Consider the following 21,971-nt stretch of genomic DNA (forward strand, 5'->3'; position numbering starts at 1 on the left):
AGCACAGTTCACAATGCAATCGGTCGCCATGTGGGAAGTCGTGTTTTATATTATTATTGATAATTTTATGATTTTACACATGACTGATTTTCTTACGTTTGGTACGAGTGGTCATTTTCGGTGCAAATTATACTGACCGGAGTCACTGTGTCAGCTCCAAGTAGGATTAACCGTGCTAATCTTGTTTTTTTTTTTATATAAGAAAAGCAGGATATGCAAAGTTGAAACTTAAAGGTTTTTTTTACTTGTTAAGCCTTCAAATGATACAAATGGATCTGTTCTTATATCATGCAAAAGTAAAATAATGTTGAGTCTCAAAGGGACATAATTGATAGAAAGTTGCATCAATACACAAAATGTATACCTTTGACCAACCTCATCAAAACGTTATTATGTTATGTTGATGTAAATTCTAGGAAAAAAAAAACAAACTAAATCTTTATTCAAGATGCAAGAGTTGTGTTAAGTTTATGTTTTATTCAAGCCAATGGGTATCGTTTTTAAAGTCTGAAAAACTAAAATATAGCATTTGATTTCATCAAGTTTTAAACGATATGTCATTTTAACACAATTGAGTTTGTAATCCTAATTTCCATATACGCCGTTTTGTATAGGAATCGTGTTAAGTCCTGAACATTACTCGACTAATTCCAGAGATTGGTGATTAGGCTGCGCAATTTAATGACTAATTACAGATACACTAGAACAGATACAGCGTATTTTGATCTGTTATAGGCAAACACCTGTTGTTGCTGATGAAGAGAGTGTGATTGAGAATGACAGAGGCGTGTTTATCACACACGCGTGTCAATAAATGTCCAATCCTGAGTATCAAGAGATTAAGATGATAAGAAGATTGAAAACTGAATTGATGGATTACTATTGGAAAAACAAGAAAAATCATTTGAGCTGAGCTTTGAGCTTTTTTTATATAGCGCAATATACACTAAACGTGCTCAAAGCGCTTTAAAAGGGGTCCCTGGCCAACAGTAACACTTAATATGTAGTACGAGAAATGACGATATTACAATATTTTTCGGACAGAGACAACGCTGTTAACGGCCTGGTACTCATTTTACACCTGAGTACGGTGAGAGAATGTGAGTAAAGAGCCACTTCCAATGACTCAACTAAGCGCAGAGCGCGAGGCTCGAACCCAGGACCTGCCGATCCGAAAGCGAGTGTCATACCACTAGACCACACAGCCGCACATTTGAGCAAATATTATTAGTTTGTCCTACTTAAGTGGACAGCAATGCTTCGGTATTTCCTCGTCGTGTAACAACATCAATTTACATTGATCAGACTAATGACCAAAAATGATTGCAAAATTCTGATCCCGGCATTCTATCCTTGGACAAAGCACTTGATACAAATTGATCAGGCAACTAACAGGCGACTTGTAGCTTAAGAAATGAAAACTTTAGTTCTATAAGGAGTGCTGAATGAATATCTCAATCACTGTAAAATCATGAGCATAAAATTTTAAAATGATGTATGATTGAGAACGACATGGGCGTCTACATTACGCAGGCGGGTCGATAAATTTTCAATTCTGAGTATCAAGAGATTAGGATGATAATTACAAGATTGAAAACAGAATGGCTGGATACTGTTGAAAACAGGAAAAGCAATCAAATAATAAGTAGTCTTTAATGTACTTCGGTGGATAGGTTGAAATCTTGTCTCCTAACAATGGCATTTTATCCTTGGGCAAGGAGATATCAGAGGTTTTGTTGTTTTGTACTAATGACTCTCGGATTAAGCGTGGAAAAAACATATTGAAAATTTTGGCTTGAGAAATCCTCCTCCAAGTATCGATCGATTAAAACTTCCGGAAGTCCCAGGTTTGAGAGATTTTAATGAGATGAAGGTAATTTTAATCGATCGATATTTGGAGATTGAGGTTTATGGCCAAATTTTAAATACTTGTTTATTTTTTCAGAGATCGGCAATAGTACCTGGTTCGAGTCTCGCTGTGAGCGGCGCAAAGTTGAGTGTTTGGAAAAAAAAATGCTCTTTACTCAGAATCTCTCACCGCACTCAAGTATAAAATGAGTGACCTGTCGGTAATGGCGTTGTTTCTGTATAATAAATGTTGTTTAAAAAAAAAGCCTTTTACAGGCGTCTTGACTCATCCTGCAGGTTACATGTTGCTACTGGCCTGGGTTCACTTGTAAAGCGATTTGAGCGCATTTAGTGGATATTGCGATAAGTAAAAGCTGAAGTTTATTTTTAAATATATGACGTGTCAACCAATTTCCAATCGGATGTAACAATAAATAGGCTGACAAAGCTGAAAAAGTAATACTGGATCACCATTGGAATAAAGAAGAGTATCATTGCAACAAGCAGTCTTAGAAAACTTTGACCGACAGGTATGAAATCTCGTCTTCTCTTAACGCCAATATATATTTTGAAGAGAGTGTTCTACCAACTGCTCCTCAAATAGAGGGCTTTAGCAAAACACAACATTACATTATTCCACGATAGGGACCAGAGTAAGGACAAAATACCGGGGAGGGGAAGATATATTGCAAGAAAAAACATGTTCCTAAATATTATAGTACAATGTCCATTTAATGTGCGAACAGCACCATAACACGGGTTCTCAAGCCAACAGCAATACACACACACATACATACATACACACACACACACACACACACACACACACTTAGCATTTAGAGGCGCTACCACATTTGTTTTCCGACAGACAACACCGATAACTGCCAGGCATATATTTACACATGAGTACGGTGAGAGAATAGTATGAGTTATAAAGAATCTGAACAAACGATTTAACTTTTGCATCATTCATTGAATGAATTATGATAACGAGAAATAGTTTGCTTTCATACTTACCCCATCGGCTTGGTCATCCATTTTAAGACGTTTTAAAATTTCCAAAAAATGTCTTAATCGCTTAAACATGGTCTACGTTATCAAAGTATGTTATCCTGTCATTATGCCGGCGAAATGAAACAGGTTTTCCACTGTCACAAAACACATTTAATTTTAGCAAATGCGAAGGAATATAATAATGACAAGCACAGGCAGATTATTTCAGCTCAAAATCTTTAAAGATTATTAATCAAAACACTATAAAAGGAAACGTTTCTGTGTCCATGAATACTCACATACAAGCATAAATATTGTTTTAAAATGACAGCAGGTACAAACATGCCGTGACATATTTCTATTTATTGCAATGTTTTTTTTCTTTGGTAGAATATTTATTTATTGGTAGAATCTTTATTTATCTTCAACAGATTCTGACTCAGATTCGGTCACATTTTATCTAATTTCACTTAATCAAGCCATAATGCTCCTTGATACAACAATTAAAAACGGTTTCATGTCATGCTAAATATTGATTTTATGGGCAATCGTGTGAGATTTGAGGTAAAATTTTTTATTTCAATAAAGGAGATACATACATTCTCTTAAAAAGCGAAAATTTAAAATTTCGTATGTGACCCAGAGTCTCAAAGCGGTGTTGTGTCAGAATGAACTAAATACAGAAACTCGAGTTTAAAGTTGAAACCACGAAAATGAGGAAATTTGAAATATAGGAAGTTTTATAGATAACACACATTCTTCCAAATAAAGGTGAATATTTTGATTAAATGTTTACGAGATGAGCTTAGAATTCAATTTCAAGTTAAAAAATCTACCCCGACAAAATACCAATTTGAGACATGTAGTCACATATTTCTACTCAATTTGACTTTAAAAGTCAGTTTTCTTCATCTATCCATTCTGACATAACACCAGACTGACACAACAGGTCACATATCACCCTAATTACACGATTTATCAAATTGAGAAATTAGGGAGCAGGCATGGTGGTGTAAAATAAAGATCTAAAAAAGAGTGTATGAAACAGTGCCAGGTCTGAGGTTCGATCCCCACTCGAAGAAAACTGATCTTTTGAGATGATCTTTTTTTTTTCCTTGCTTTTTTCGTTCTTGATTTATCTAACACTGTTTCCTATGCATTTTTTCAGATATTTATCTAACACGATTTATCAGTATAGAGCAGTAAAGTTAGGTGCCCCAAACGTAAACAACAACAAGTTGATAGTGATTTCCGTTAGGGACCGGAATAATTTACGCACAATATAGGTCTCCCAATTTTGTAGTGTGAGTTGTAGGCAATACACTTTCAGTATTGAAAATATGTTTACATAAAATCTAACAGTTGCAGAAATAATAATATAAGGCTAAATTATTATGAAAATCAGGCTCCGAATAATTCTCGTTTTGTTCACACCAGCGCAATAATTTGCTCTGGTCTAAAAATAGATAGACTGTAACTTTTGATAAATTTGAGAAAATTTTACCTTTTGTTCCATAAAATATCCATATCTAGACATTATCTGATGCATGATCGAGTATTTATGAATATGTGTTTCTTTTGCCACCTAACAGCCAAATTTTAAAGGTTATTTTTTTCTATTATTTACATTGGAACGTGAGCTGTCAAGACAGGAACATGTGGTTTGCCACGTGCTTCTCGACCTTTGTTTACGTTTGGGGCACCTAACTTTACTGCTCTATTTTCCTCAATTTCAGTCACCGAATTCCCACATAAGGTATCAATAATTGTATAATAAATCTCAACCGGACAACACAGAAACCACCGTTTGTTTTGACGATACCACGCTGTGTAAGGCCAAACAGATAGTAATAATATACGGATTATCTCCCAATGCAAAACCCCTTGTCCTTAATTCTTTATGACCCTTGATCGTCCTCGTCCCTTCATAATATCCTTTTCTTTTTGTTTTGTTACTGGAAACGCTGGCCGAGCGGTACGGTGGTGTCTCGACTCGTAACAATGTCAGGCTATTTTAAGCGTGGTCACTACGAGGATGGGTCATAATGATTGTAAATGTCTGGCATTGGCCATTAAAAAACACAACAAAAACGTGAGCTCTTATATAGCGCAATATCCACTGAATGTGCCTAGAGCGCTTCACAAGAGCGCTTTGGTCCCTGGCCAACAAAATACGTTACATGTAGGTCGAGACATGATGCCTGTTAGGCGATATTACCCAGTCGTATTAAAACGGCCTATTATTCATCATTTTTTTCACTAGTACTGTGCAAATATTCTACAGCTTGCTATATTCTATTTCATAGAAAGAGGAACTAATAAATGTGGCCCATCGAGTAGGAGGCGAATGATGATGATGATTATGATTATGATGATGATGATTATGATGATGATGATGATGATGATGATGATGATGATGATGATGATGATGATGATGATGATGATGATGATGGTGATGTTGATGACTGAGGAGAAGGTGGAGGAGAAGGAATTAAGAAGAAGTAGAAGAAGAAGAAGAAGAAGAAGAAGAAGAAGAAGAAGAAGAAGAAGAAGAAGAAGAAGAAGAAGAAGAAGAGTAAGAAGAAGGAGGAGGAGGTTAAAAAGTAGATGAATGAAGTCTTCAGAGTTCATTGATTCGCTTGGAAAAACACTATTCAAAGTAGTTTAATGATTGATCATACACATGTAACCTTCACCTTTCTTTCATTTCCCAAATTTGTGTTGAGATCGTGACTCAGAAAATGACACGATCACAAAACCTTAATTAGATGGTAAAATTACCCTTTTGTTGATTCTGTTTACGTGGCATCAAATTCCATCAGGAGACCGCGTTTAAAAAACCCAAATAATAACATAACATCGTTTTATTTATTTGTTTAAAATGTTATAATCATTATTTTTATCCCTCTCGTTTTGGCCAGAGATGTTTTACTTTAACTAGTAAAATTGTAAAACATTCTTAAAATCTTAAAATAGAGTCTTCTCTCATATCAAAGAATTCCTCACAAGATTAGGTCAAATGAAATTTTAATGACAAGTTGAAATCTCATTAATGCATTCAGTATTTAAAAAAAAAATAATTCTCGCCAAATGGTAAACACGTCCTAGCTCAGTGTCCAGCTCGCATATAATTTTCTTCCTCCCACTCTTACCTCAACAATTAAAACACTTAATTAATTCATTGACAAGTTTAGCATAAAATCGTATTTACAACAGTCGATATTTAATGTAACAAAAATTCTGGCCAAATACAAGAATTCCGGCCAACGTTTGTTTAAAAAATAAGTATTTTGCCAATGTAATTCAGAATATGTCCGTCCTCTCACTCTTGCTTAAGAACAACAGCAAAAACACTTATGCATTCACATGTATGCCAGTAGATAATAATATTTATATCACTCGGACCGGAGCATCGTCCGGCGTCATGTCCGTTTCCACGCTCCGGTGCTGATTGGATTCGACAAGATAAACAATCGATCTGATTACTCGGTATCGGTTACCTCATTGTCAGACAGTAGTTGAACCTGTCACGGTGCCGTCTTCGATCAGAGGCGACCACTCCTCCGTAACGATGTCAATCACATTTGATTTATTTTCCTGCCGACGAAAATTATTACGTCATAATATACGGCGACGACCACCAAAGGAAAGTGAACTGAGAGTTGTACAGTAGTAGTAGTAGTAGTAGTCTTTCTGTGCCATTCGGTCCATGGAGCCGGGATTTATCCCGGTTTTTATAGTGTGAAACAGACAATAGCAATTGCTTGCTACGCTTTGGATAGGACGCTAGTCTATCGCAAAGGACTTTCCGTCAGATCTAAGAGACCCAGCTACCCAATCACAGCTGGGTAGAGTGGGAGGGGGGGGGGAGGGGAGTCAGAAAAAAAAATATCGACTGCACTCAGGATCGATCTCAGTCCCTTTGCATGTGAAGCTAGTGCTTTACCAACTGAGCTATCGGGACCCACAGTGTGAGCTGTATTGTAACCTTCGTAAACTCAAAGCCTGATGGTCGTCTTTGTAAAGTCATAGCCTGACTGTAGCCTTTGTAACTCACAGTTTGAGCGAGCAAACTCAAAGACTGGCCTTCGCAAACTCATGGACTGTCTATAGATAGCATGAAGTTGACCTCATTCGGGTCTTTGTCATTGTTTTTTTGTGATCCACATTTGAAATCGCATTCCCTTTACATTTCCAATCCATCCCCTTTTCCTGTATTTTCATAGTACAGAGCATACGCTATCTTCCCCAATCTACAGTTACCACAACATTGTCATGTGACGACCATGTGACTCGGCTGCACAGACTTCAGTCTTCAGTCTTCTTAATCCAACTCGTAATCCGCCAATGATATCAATGCAATATCAACGCTAGAATCAGTATTGAAAGCATATCTCTTCTGTAAACAGTTGCTTTGATTATTCCAATAACCACAATAGTATGATAATTTATACTCAAAAAAGAGAAGATTAAATCTGGGTGTCTCTGCATGTGTCGTCTACAGAAAAAAAACCCAGACTACTGCCCACTGCCTGCTAATGAAACTTGGTCAATGCGTTAAGATTCTATCAGTTTGATACAAGACATCAAGATTTTTTGCCACTAAGATCGATTTTTACAATTACAATATAAAATCTCCATACAGATTTATTTATTAGTCCTTTTCAATCCTAAAATTTACGATACCACTTTAAACATGAAGCGTGGAAGCGGGTACACTACCCAGATTCATAACAAATAATCACAATACACACATACATTCTCCAAAGGTTAAAGCACATCTATGTTTGACTGATTAAAATACGGGATTAGTTTGCTCAGACAAACATAGTTCCTTGTAAGAAAATGAATGAAGTTATTGTTATTATTTCTGTTTATGTTTTTATACAGATTTAGTAGCTGTTTGCGAAGCTAACATGCATGACAGTTGTTAGTCTTACATCGAAAATGTAGCGGGTCTGATAGTAATAAGCTTGTCTACCCTCCCTACTTCACAACTTTTCACGCATTGTTATTATTTGTGGCTCATCGGGTCAATCTGGCATTATTTTGGAATGACCAAAAAAAAAAATAATTTAAAAAACTCCTAGCAAAAAGCAATCACAGACAGAAATAAAACCTTAATTAATTTTTAAGCCAAAATAATCAAAATTTGGAAATTTAGATCTTTAGAAATTTGCAACCCACGTCTCAGTCTTGTATTACGTCAGAGTTGACCAGTTGATGACAACGTAAAGTAAATCTAAAGCTAACGTGATAAGAGAGACTACATTTAATTTTACTATCTTTATTTGCTTACCTTCTAGATACAAACACAAACAGTTTTGGGCAAGTCACATATATTGCGCTATAAATTCAATTTTCACTTCTTGAACTATTACCATTTAGAGGCGATCAGTCACATTTAAGAAATGAAACTATTCTCTCTCCAATGAGGTATTTAGTTTTTACTAAATTTTATGGCAAAGAGTCACATTTTCTCTTAAAGATTACCCGATATTAAGGGTCAAAGGTCATGACCCTATAGTGAGACAACCTCAGACAAGTCGTGACCTCAGAATAACATCCGTTCTGTTTTCATTATACATGTTTTTCTTTTTATTTCCGCAATCTGATGCTACTCTGGAATGACGCATTCTTTTGCGATAAATCACGAAACGACGTTTAAAAAATAGATCTTTTGTAATCTATCCAACGGCGCGTGCATGTGACAAAGTATATTTGACACAAAACCACACAAGAATCATTTTTGACATGCTTACATCACGTTTTCATGGAGCGGAAAAGACGTCCTTCATTCAGGAAGTGGATAAATATGTGACCCATCGTCTCAAAACGGCATTATGTAATTATTAGTCATCAAAATTTCGAGCTTTGAATGAAGTTTATATGTTTTATTAAAGACAATATATGCCCTTGCCAAGAAGTTTATGGTGAAGGGTTGGAAAAGAATTCTTTTTATCAGGCTTTTTGCTTCAGAAAATCAAATGATGATCTGATCCTTTTGCGACGCTCTCCTGCGGGACGCGTCGAGTTTCTCCGGGATCCTATCCTTTTTATCTTCGCCCTTGAGACGACCGTCTGAAATTGTCCCTGCGTTCTGCCAAAGAGTTGTCGGAGGAATGGCTTTAACTTTAAAATCACTTTTTGACATGTGGGTCAAAATCACGCGATATAATATCGTTTTGAAGCATTGTGTCAACAGGTCGTGTACATAACGTAACGTGTCGACACGAAAAGTCGTCATTATTTATAAATTATTAAAATAAATTATGGACAAATGTAGTTTTCTTCCTTTGTATCGTGGTTGAATTTTAATAAATCCAAAGCCTGGATGTCTGGCACCAAAGTAATAGCGGAATAGCTACAAAATAGTTTTAAAAGTGTGGACAAAATGTCAGATTCATGCTAATTTTTAATGTCACATTACATTTAGAAACTATTCCTGATATTATTCTTATACTAGACTTTAAAATGTTGGTTCAATTGTCATAATTTAACTCAGACATATTAATAAACACTCGAGAGTTGAATTCTTTAAATAACGAGGTTTTGATGTCTTTTCGTATCAACCCGTTACAAAAGCGACCTGCTTTGCACAGCATCACGTGCAAATTTATATCGCAGATTTGCACGATTTTATGCTAACAGTGTATGCATTATTCCACAGTATGCTATACGCAACCTGGACTCTTCTAATTCTGTCTTAATTCTGCAGTCAGGGTCTTATTGCTAAGGAAACATCTGTCGTAAACAATGTGGGAGCCATATGGCTTGAAGCTTTACATCTTTGCTTCGAAAGAGAAATGCAACGAGAACGAATTAGACAAGAAATCTGTCGATGTCGCTATTAGCTTTCAAATATTGTTTAAAATTATATAATCGAAAGTACATATTTTGTTCTCCTGGATGCTTGGAGTTTCATTCATGACCCAACCATTTTGGAGTATACACGGTAATATTCTCACGACATTTGATTTTTTATGTTTTCAATGCTCCTTTACTTACGGTGTTGTTGACGAATGATTTGCACCAGCAAGGTCCATTGCTTGTACGTTTTTATCCAAAGCCCTTCCATTTTTACCATTTTTTAAAGATATGCACAAAACAAAGGTTCAGGGTTTTGCGACTATTGGAACGCATTCAGTCAATGAGAACTATAAACATCATTTGGCTTTGCTACAAGACAAAGCACCATTCAGCGTCATTCAGCTATTTACTGCGAGAGTTATTACTAACAGGATGACATCATTTTGATGCTGCTGTCGTTTTATTCTTTTAATAAGATCAATAGATTATAAAATGTAGACATTATGGAAACTTTGCATCTACCATCAAACTTATAGAACGAGGTAAGAGAGATATATGTGTATTGAGTCAGATGATGGTAATGATGATGAATATGATGATGATGATGATGATGATGATGATGATGATAATGATGATGAATATGATGATGATGATGATGATGATGATAATGATTATGATGATGATGATGATGATAATGATGATGATGATGATGATGATAGTGATAATGATGATGATGATGATGATGATGATGATGATGATGATGATGATGATGATGAATATGATGATGATGATGATGATGATGATGATGATGATGATGATGATGATGATGATGATGATGATGATAGTGATAATGATGATGATGATGATGATGATGATGATGATGATGATAACGATTATGATGATAATATTGTAAACAATCATTACTTACCACAACAGTTTCGCCATCCTCATCCAAATCCACCAACACATAGCATTCCTTTTTTCCATCCCCAGCCTTATTCCCTTTGCTGTGCTTTACTTTTAGGATTGGAAGAGAATTCTTCTTATCAGCCTTTTGCATCAGGAGATCAACCTGAGATGCCCTGAGCATGATATCAGCTTGCGATGCTCTCCTGCGGGACGCTTTGACTTTCTCCAGAATCTTATCCTCTTCATCTTTGTCATCAGATTCTAAAGCAATATCCCCTTGTGATGACCGTCTAAAATTTTCCTTGAGCTCTACCAAAGAGTTGCTCGAAGGAGAGCTGGGCAGGAAGAACAATGGAGCTTGAGTTGATGCCCGTCTCGGGCCAATGGTGGAGTAGAAAAGGGAGGGAGATGGAGATGAAGTGATTGAGGAAGAAGCTGAGGAAGAAGAAGAATTCTTCCATGATGAATTAGCAGTTGCGTCAAGAGATAAGCGTCGGTGTTTTGAATTGCCTGTGGCTGATGTAGGAAACTTTGCGGAGGGCGTTGGAAGATTCGGGATTTGTCGAGCTGGTGTTGCAGATAATATGTGAACATTAGAAGCTGTCGTCGTGGACTTTTTGAAAGGTGAGGATGATCTTTTTGAATTGGACTTTGGAGGTGAAGATGAGGGATTTGAGTTCTTCTTGAAGGGCGATGATGATCGGTTTGATTTTTTTTTCGAAGGTGAAGATGATCGACTTGAGCTCTTCAAGAAAGGGGAGGTTGGTCGGAGTGTTGCGGGGTTGGTTGCAGCATTTGTTGGTGTTGGCGGTCTTGGACTTATGTCTAGCTGAGTTGGTGTTGAGGATCGTTTTGGCGCTGATGCAATGGCGGATTCATCCATTGTTAGATACATCTATGGTTGTGTCATAGGTACATCTTGATCTGTGAATAGAGTATAACTGTGTAAATAGTGATCATAAGTTAAAAATATAAAAGTATAACCAAGTTTATTTATATACTGCTAACTTTTATCCCGCCCCAATGGTTCAGTTGGTAGAGCACCCGCTTCACACGCAAAGAGATTAAGACCGATCCCATTTGCAATCGAGATTTTTTTTTTCTGACTCCTCTGTCCACCCAACAGTGAAAGGGTAGCTGGGTCTGTTTGATCTGGTGGAAAGTATATTGCGATAGTCTAGCGTAATATGAATGACTACTCACTTGTGTCTAAAAGACAAAGCGCTCTAAACAACTCACTGACGACCACTCAGAAATTCATTTCAAATATTTAAAAAGTCTTTGATCATTGAACTTAAATTTTGGATTTAGATTGTAGAAAAACCGGATATAGAAATGGATTATAAATGTCAGAACTTTAAATGCCCGTTTAGGAAGGGAAAGGAAACAAACAAAAAAACGGCACATATTTTTCCCTTGAAGAATTCTGTACGTTTTGTATTCCCCCGCTCCCCCTCCCCCTCCCCCCGACAATGAACAGACTGAATTTAAATAAGGAATAAAATAGCAAACACCTTTAAAGCTTCAATGCGGGTATAAAGCCACAAACAAATACAACCACTAACATCTTTAAAATTCGGAAAGGTTTGTATAAAATAATTTAAAACAAAGAAGAGAGAAAACTACAAGAGAAAAGAATCGCCTAAAAATCAGTTTGTCTCGACTGGGTTTCAAACCTCAGACTTTCTGATCATCGGTCACGTGCTATCAAACACACACGAGGTTCCCCGAATCAATGCAGATATTCCTCACACGAGTACACATTTCTGCTGTTAGGTTGTCTCCGCAACATAATAAAAAATTGTTAAAAACGAAAGGACGAGGTCGAAGATATGAAAATGATATTATGCTCCATTTTGCATTTATAATTTGAATTAAATAAGAATAAACAAATCATTCACGATCATCACTGTGATAAACATTTCTATATAAAACACATAATTCGTGAAACACCAGAGTGTTTCCAATTCACCGTTTAGTAACTGGGCAAAGCTCGACCATTCAGAGTGTAATAAGTTGATCACAATGTTAAAATTTCAATATAGGGGAGGTGACCCGATATAATCCTTCACGGCAATTGTAAAAACGCAGTTGTTTCCTTTAGTTTTGCTGCCAATTCTTATAGTGTGCGTTGGCTAAGAAGCTCACAACTTTGCCATCCGGGAATATAACGTGACCAACACACAAAACTATGTGTAACCTTAAACGTTTATAGTCTGGTTAATACAGTTTAGCGATAATTACTCATAAACGCGGATGGCAAAAAAAAAAAAAAAAAAAAACAATAACAAAGACCTGTGTGACGTCAACTTCATACTATTTATAAAATGAATGAATTTGACGTCACTTATCTCTTAGGAATTTTTTTTTTTGAACCGCCAGTTGTGTGATTAGTACTCTAAAAGCTATAAACGTTAAAGGTTGCACATATTATCTTTGCGTGTTGGTACGATTCAGCTGGCGGGCAGGTCAAGTGAGTGTTTTGTCTCAACACAGAGCATCAAAAAGCCATATTCGTGTCTAAAGAATCATGGGGTCGAGATGGATGAGTAAGTAATGCATTCATAGATCACGGATAACTTAATCGAATTTCATCTTTTCATTAGACAAGAAATGTAGTCTCAAATGTAGTCTCTTATTGTACATCTGTGCCCTGACGCCGATGGGTGTGTCTATCCGTGTCTGACGCCATCGTCACGACCAGAATGACAATTTTATGCTTTGGACCTATCAATTTAATCTATCTACCTACCTATCTACCCATCTACCCATCTATCTATTTATCTATCTATCTATCTATCTACCAATCTATCTATCTATCTATCTATATATCAATCTATCTTTCTATCTATCTATCTATCTATCTATCTATCTATCTATCTATCTATCTATCTATTTATCTATCTATCTATCTATCTATATATCAATCTATCTTTCTATCTATCTATCTATCTATCTATCTACCTACCTATCTACCCATCTACCCATCTATCTATCTATCTATCTATCTGTCTACCAATCTATCTATCTATCTATCTATATATCAATCTATCTATCTATCTATCTATCTATCTATCTATCTATCTATCTACCTACCTATCTACCCATCAACCCATCTATCTATCTATCTATCTATCTATCTATCTATCTATCTATCTATCTATCTATCTACCAATCTATCTATCTATCTATCTATCTATCTATCTATCTATCTATCTATCTATCTATCTATCTATCTATCTATCTATCTATCTATCTATCTATCTATCTATCTATCTATATGTCTATCTATCTATCTATCTATCTATCTATCTATCTATCTATCTATCTATCTATCTATCTATCTATCTATCGATCTATCTATCTATCTATCTGTCCACCTATTCTATTCATTTATTTCTCTCTCTCTCTCTCTCTCTCTCTCTCTCTCTCTATATATATATATATATATATATATATATATTAAATATATATATATATATATATATATATATATATATATATATATATATATTATATATATATATATATATTGTTCGACAAATGGATGATGCCAAGTCTGCAAAGATAGATCATCATCAAGCCCTACTGCAACCTCCTCGTGGTGTCGAACGGTAACAGGTCAAGCTGGCCAACTGCAGAGGGCGACAAGAATAGGCAATGGCAAACCATTCTTGTAACTTTGCCGAGTTAACTGCATGAATAAGTCCAAAAAGTTAAACGGTGACAGCGTAAAGGGGAGCATGTTTTCACGGAAGACTGCTGCCTCGCTCGGTTGGGAGCGTGATGGTCGTCAGGTCACACCGAACCGTCAGCCAGTTACTAGGCGAAATAAATTTAACAAATGTGACAAAACCAACATTGGGACATGGAATGTCAGGACCTGTGCCCAAAAAGGAAAACTAAACAACATTCTAAAAGAAATGAAACGGCTCCAAATAAATATTCTTGGCCTGGCAGAGATGAGATGGAAAGAGCAGGGAACCATGTCAAAACAAGAAAACAACATGACATATAAGATCATATGGAGTGGTGGAACCTCTTTCCAAAAAGGAGTAGGGATGATCTTAGACCAAAAATCAACCAAATTTTACAAAGGGCACGTAGCAATCTCAGACAGAGTTTTGCTGGTTAAGCTAAGAGGACCTGTAGTTGACACCAATATTATTCAAGTTTATGCACCAACAGAAGAGGCGACAGATGCAGATATGACAGAGTTTTACCATTCACTAGACAAAGCAAAACGAATGTGTAAATCACAAGAAGTCCTTATGGTAATGGGGGACCTAAATGCTAAGATTGGCAGAGGCAGAGATGGTGACATAATCGGACCACATGGACTCGGAGACAGAAATGAACGAGGAAACATCTGGGCAGATTGGTGTAGAACAAATAAATTAATGATTTCAAACACCTGGTTTCAACAACACCCAAGAAGAACCTGGACATGGCAATCACCAGGGGACAGAGCAAGGAACCAGATAGACTTTATAGCAGTATCATCAAGATTCAGAAATGGCATATTAAATTGCAAAACCTACCCAGGCGCCGATGCAGACAGTGACCATGCCCCAGTTGTTTGTACAGTAAGGATAAAGTTTAAAGCTATTCAGAGAACAGCTGGTAGAATAAAGAGGGATTACAGGTTATGCAAAGACAATGGCATACAAACAAAAATGAGAGAAGAATTTGAAAATGCACTCATGATACAAAGCCAAAGTGAACCTGATAACGAAAAATGTGAAAAACAATTTGATATATTCCAAAAGTGTGTCAAAGCAACTACAGAAAAGCATTTACCAATAGCTCAAACAAACAGCAAAAAGGAATGGATGACAAATGAAATTCTAAACCTATTTGAAGAAAGACGAAAATGCAACAGAGGGTCTGCAGAATACCAAACATTGAACAACCACATTAAATCCAAATGCTTCGAGGCACACGAGAACTATCTAGACTGGAAATGCTGCGAAATCGAAAGAGAATACAAACCCAACCCCCAACAAGCTCACCAAAGAATAAAAGAACTATCAGGGAAAAGGAAAAGCAAAGCAGCAGGAAGTTGTATCCAAAACAAACAAGGGGAACTGCTATTTGAAGAACAACATATAGAAAGCCGATGGGTAGAATACATAGGCGAACTGTACAATGATCCAAATAGAAATGAACCACCACTGAAATTCAAAGAACCATTAAGCGGACCAAACATCACCAAAAGTGAAATTGAACATGCCATGGAACGAATGAAGGATGGTAAAGCAACAGGCCCTGATGAAATATCTGTAGAGGTATTAAAAAGCCTAGGAGATCTAGCAATTGATGAACTTCACATATTATTCAACAATATATACAATACTGGGAAAATTCCAGAAGATCTCTATAACTCTATTTTCATAGCAATACCAAAGAAAGCAGGTGCAGTCAGATGCGAAAATTTTAGAACTATAAGTTTAATAAGTCACATCAACAAAATACTGTTGCGTATAATTATCAACAGGCTAAGGAATAAGATTAACCCCGAAATCGCAGAAGAACAATATGGATTCCAACCTGACAGAGGGACAAGGAACGCAATATACCTCCTCCGTGTTTTAAGTGAAAGAGCTATACAGGTTCAGACCCCACTATACCTCTGTTTTGTCGACTACAAAAAAGCTTTTGATAGAGTACGCCACGAAGAAATACTAAAACAACTGCACTCCATTGGCGCTGATGAGAAAGACCTCAGACTCATGCAAGCATTATACTACACCCAGCAGGCATCTATCAAAATCGGAAACTCTACAGGAAATTCCATTCCTATTAAGAAAGGAGTCCGTCAAGGGTGTGTTGCCTCACCAGATCTGTTTAATCTATACCAAGAAACAATCATGAGGGGCATAAATAATATGGAGGGAATAAAAGTAGGAGGTCACAACATAAATAATATAAGATACGCAGACGATACGGTACTCATTGCAACATCAGAAATCCAACTTCAAAAGATTGTTGACAAAGTGGTAGTAGATAGTGAAGCCAAGGGAATGGAAGTGAATATCACCAAAACAGAATGCATGGTAATACAGAAAAACCCCGAAAACAACAACACCTGCAATATAACGATTCACGGCGAGCAGCTTACCAACGTAGAAAGTTTTAAATACCTAGGTTCAATGGTGACAACAGATGGAAGATGTAACCGAGACATACGAGCAAGAATAACTCAAGCCAAACAGGCCTTCATGGACCTGGGAAACATTTTGAAAAACAAACAGATGTCGTTCGGGATTAGATTCCGAGTCTTGAAGTGCTATGTGTGGCCAATCTTGTTCTACGGATGCGAAAGCTGGACTACAAATGCAGAAAACAAAAGAACATTGAAGCTTTTGAAATGTGGTGCTTGAGAAGGATGCAGAGAATATCGTATACCGCACACAAAACGAACGAAGAAGTGCTAAAACAAACATACCAACAAAGGAAACTAATGCCCTTAATAGTGGATCGACAACTATCCTTTTTCGGACACATAGTAAGGAAAGATAAGAATGAATACCTGGCAAGTTGTGGAAAAATACCTGGTAAACGCGCCCGGGGGAGACAAAGAAAAACACTCATAGACCAACTGAAGGGCTTCACCAACCTAACAATCCAAGAGCTGTTTGAAAAAGCAAGAGACAGGGAGGAATGGAGAGAGATAATTCATGCAGTATCCGAAGCCTGGACCAGGCATGGAACCTAGAAGAAGAAGAAGATATATATATATATATATATATATATATATATATATATATATATATATTTTTTGCATCATAACATGATAATATATAGGGAGACAGAATGAGAGAAAGAAAGATATAAAGAAAGAGAGGGGGGTGTAAGAGAAAGAACAAAAATACACATACAGACACAGAAGAGAGAGAGAGAGAGAGAGAGAGAGAGAGAGAGAGAGAGAGAGAGAGAGAGAGAGAGAGAGAGAGAGGAGAGGGAGGAGGGGCGGGGGGGGGGGGGGGGGGGGGGGGGGGGGACAGACGAGTGGCAGAAAATAGAAGAAGAAAAAGGACAGATAAAAGGATGTGAGATGACAAAAAAAAAAAAAAAGACGAAAAATAAAACGTCTTTAAGGAAACAAAAATCTCATTCTTGAGAGCTTTACTGTTAATAAGAGGCTAAAATGGAGAATATTAACCGACACCGTGACAAAGCCCTTATGACAGTGACAAAAACCCTCCTATTTAGGGATTATAAGGGGAAAATGATGCCATCCTCCCTCCCCCCCCCACCCCCGCCCCCCTCCCCCCCTCCCCCCACCCTTCTTCTCTCCTTCAGTCCCTCTCTGTCCTTAAGCTGTTTTTCATTATCATGAATTTGGTCGATAACAATGAGATGACCCCGAAACGCCGGTGAGAAAATATAAAATTTCATGTCATCATTATAATCATTTATTCATTCATTCGTTAGCTTCAACCGTGGTATCATTCAGTTGTTTGAGAATTTTTGGCTAAAAAATTCTCTTAACTTAAAAAAAAAATCTGTATAGTTATATGGTCATTTTCTTCATTAATTTATTATCCAGAAGACAAGTGAACAACTGTCCATATCATATAGTTCTGGTCGTTTGTAAATCGCTTTTATGGTACTAAAACTCTTACAGTCTCTAACAAAATATTACTATCTTTACCCTGTAACTCTACAAAAGGAACGAATTTGTTATTGTTTTTAGACAGCCATGTTGGTGATTAGTTCTCACTATCATATCATGCAGGCTATAAATTCTCAAAGTTGCACACAGTTTGGTGTGTTGGTACGTAAATCCGGCTGGCGGATGTTGTGAGTAGTTCACCTAAACGCATAGCATGAATACTGCCGTACCCTGGAGGTTAAAAAAACAACACATAAATTGAATTTTTTTTTCTTAGAAAAAACCCCTCCTACACATATCGATCGATAAAAATGACCTTCATCTTGTCAAAAATTCTCAAACCTGGGACATCCGCGACATTAAATACGTTTGATTATTTACTTTTATTTATCTATTCTTTACTTAGTATATTTTATAAAGAATCAGCTATATTTCACCTATCTAAAATAAACAAGTTAGGCATTATTTCGACGCGTGTAGATGTAAGCATCTTTATTGTAAGTCTAGCTTGTTGAATACAAATAATGATGGATCTTCCCCAACGTGAGGGCGTATAATAATAGGATAGACAATCCGCGAAGATAATTATCATCCACATCAATTCAACAATTACTTGATGTGTACCCGTTACCCGCCTTCTCAATCGATTATTATGTAGGAGTCAACTCGATCTTGAAAATCGACTTCTGCATCTAAATTATTAAACGATAATTTAATTTGAATTCATCTACCCCATTCAAAGGAAAGCATGTTGTTTACCAAACTACTTCAAAGCGGCTATGGGGTCTTGTGGTATGACACTCGCCTTCGGATCGGAAGGTCTTAGTTTCGGATACCGCTCTGGGCGGCGCATAATGGGCATGATCTATATTAACTTTCCATGTGCTCGAGGTCATTGGTCACATGCAAAATGTGCTAAAAGTGACCCACATAGTGAAAAGTATTCACAGCTTTTGAAATATCTAACTTCACGATTGGTCATTTTAACAGCTTGAAACATGCGTATGTTTACAACTTTCATAAACAAAGCATCGTGTTTACATGTGTTAAGTTATATCCAATCGTTGCACAGCAACAAATCATGTGATTGATGACCTGGTTGGACGAAAACATGAATATAGATCGCTCCCATTGAGTCCTCGGAAAAGGCTCTTTACTCACATTCTCTCACGTACTCTGATGTAAATTGAGTACCTGGTCATCAACAGCTTTATTTCTGTCGGAGAAAAATTGTAATATCATCTTATAGGGGCCAAGTCGTGTCTCGTATTATATGTAAAGTGTTGCTATTAGCCAGGGACCTCTTGTACAGCGCTTTGAGTAAGTTTAGTGGATATTGCGCTATATTAAATCTCAGGTTTTATGTCTCAATTTTTGGTTATATCCATCTTTCGATATTGATTCAACTCTACTTTCTCCCAACCAACCAATTTCACGATTTTTATCAAACAATTCCTACCATCCAATACAACGATTTTTGTGTGTGCTCAATATTAAGAGCAAAAACGTTATATAACATTTTGTTCCGAAATTTAAATAAACAAACAAACGCAATCTTTACAATAAAGTACAATGTTCTGATAGTTATAAGAAGTCAAATTGAAATATCTTGATGATGTAAGAAAAGTTCTCAGTAAAAAAAAAAACCAACAAAAAACAAAACAAAACAAAAACAAAAACAAACAAAAAACCCAACACACACACACACACACACACACACACACATATATATATATATATATATATATATATAATGGCATTTATATTGTGCTTTACCCTGTTTTCACAGGCTCTTAGGCTTTACCGTGATATAAAACAAAACATATTAGAGTAAGACAAATTTGATGGAAAAGTGATACGAATTCAATTTAACAATAACAGAATATTATAATAATAGACGTCCAGTATTGTCTCATTATGACGTAAAAAGATAAAACTTTAAGCGAGACTTGAAAGTTTTCAACGAATCCGAGCATCTCACGTGTGATGGGAGAGAGTTCCAATATATATATATATATTGGTTGTTTCGTAACAAATGTGACGCTTTCCTTCTGATGATTTCCTGCTGTTGGTAAGTTGGGGGGTTAAAATTAAATGTTCAGAATATGGTTCATTCTTGCATAACACCGTTTTGGGGTAGTGGGCAACATCTATGTCAAGATGAAAACTGATTTGGTTTGAATCAGTATTTGTACACACAACAATCGTCAATGAATGGAAAGCGCTTGACAAAATTATAGACAATTAAATTAAAGTCTTTTGCTAATGTTACTCAAGTCATAGAAATTTAGTTGTGTGAAAATAGGTGTTAAAGTTGAGATTCAGCTATGGTAGTCCATCTGAGCTATGAGGCCCATGGAGCTGGAGTTCATGCGGTTTCTTTAGTGTGATAGGGCAATAAAAATTGCTTGCTACACTTGCTACCCTTAGGACAGGACGCCAGATATAAGAGCCCTAGCTAACCAATCATTTCTGAGTGTGCAGGGGAGAAGGGTGTCAGGAAAAAAAAATCTGACTTCAGCTGGGATCGAACTCGGCCCCTTTGTGTGTGAAGCGAGTGCTCTACAAACTAAGCTATTAAGAACCTTCAACTGTTGAGAGTGCACAAAAATTAAATTGTAGTAATGGTGACGCAAATTATGTTTATAAGGAAGATGTAGAGAGAAGAAAAAGTTTATCGACGGCTGCATTGAATAAATTACTACATATATGGATTAGAAAAGATAAAATTAAATTAAATACTAAAATCAAATTATACACAATCCTTGTAAAATCCGTGCTTATATACAACTGCGGAACATGGGCACTGACTGGAGCCCTAGCAAAGAGCAAAGATTAGACAGATTCCATAGAAAACAACTGAGAAGAGTCCTGAATATACGATACCCCACAAAAATAAGCAATAAAATACTGTATGAAAAATGTAATGAAAGACCCTTATCCATTCAAATCCTGGAGGCAAGATGGCGGCTTCTTGGGCATATACTCAGAAGAGATGAAAATATACCAGCTAATAAAGCCATGAATACGTTTTTCACCCCATCTGGACACAAGAAATATCAAGGTAGACCACCCACGTCAATTATAATGTCCTCAATCGAGACCTAAAACGCCTTCAAAATAACAAAGAATTAAAATCAAAGGAAGACCTTATGAACTTAGCATCCACAGCAAAAGACCGTGAACTGTGGAAGGAAATGACACAGATGATTAGAGAGGCAGCCGACGCGTCCCGATCGTATGATTAGGAAGCGAAAGGCCTTAAGTCAGTAAGTAAGTCATAAAATAATTGTTGAGTGAAGTAAGCTGATTAATCATCAATGAACTGAAAAACCATAGAAATGTGACTTAAGTTCTTTTAGAACTGAGCGGGTCTTTAATAAATATCAATGATAATGAAACATGCAGGAGCATGAAAATATAGGATCAAAAGGTATTTTCTTTTCTAGGTCATTTATTCTGTAAACCCTGTAATTTGAAAGAAATGAATGAAATGTGTTAATGCATTTCCCCATCAAACTAAGCACACATTCATGCTGGGCAGAAGAATAGAAAACACAATGTCAAATTAGCAATTATACGCACGCATGGATGTGTAAATAATCAATATAAAGCTTTACAGTGCTAAAGTAATGGAATTTAATGGATCGCGGAATAGGGATCTGAGGAGGAGCAAACAAACAAAATTTATTCGGTCGTCATACTAGAGTAAACAGAACTAATATTAGATCCCTTTCATTGGGATCGCAAGAATAACATCAACAATAAAAGAAAAGCATACCCCCCCCAAAAA

The 21,971-nt window shown here is 36.5% G+C and overlaps 1 protein-coding gene across 2 annotated transcripts in view; it reads right to left on the bottom strand.

The window, feature by feature from the left end:
* LOC144968620 (uncharacterized) overlaps positions 1–21,971 on the bottom strand; it is a 366,960-nt gene that overhangs the window by 287,459 nt on the left and 57,530 nt on the right. For both annotated transcript variants that reach the window (XM_078907127.1, XM_078907126.1), the window contains exon 2: positions 10,580–11,484. In XM_078907127.1, the coding sequence (XP_078763253.1) occupies positions 10,580–11,455 (876 nt within the window). In that variant the 5' untranslated portion in view covers positions 11,456–11,484. The remainder of the gene's footprint in view (positions 1–10,579; positions 11,485–21,971) is intronic.

Source organism: Berghia stephanieae, chromosome 3 (assembly GCF_034508935.2).
Source record: "Berghia stephanieae isolate SIO BIC M18660-M18661 chromosome 3, UCSD_Bste_1.3, whole genome shotgun sequence".
NCBI lineage: Eukaryota > Metazoa > Mollusca > Gastropoda > Nudibranchia > Aeolidiidae > Berghia > Berghia stephanieae.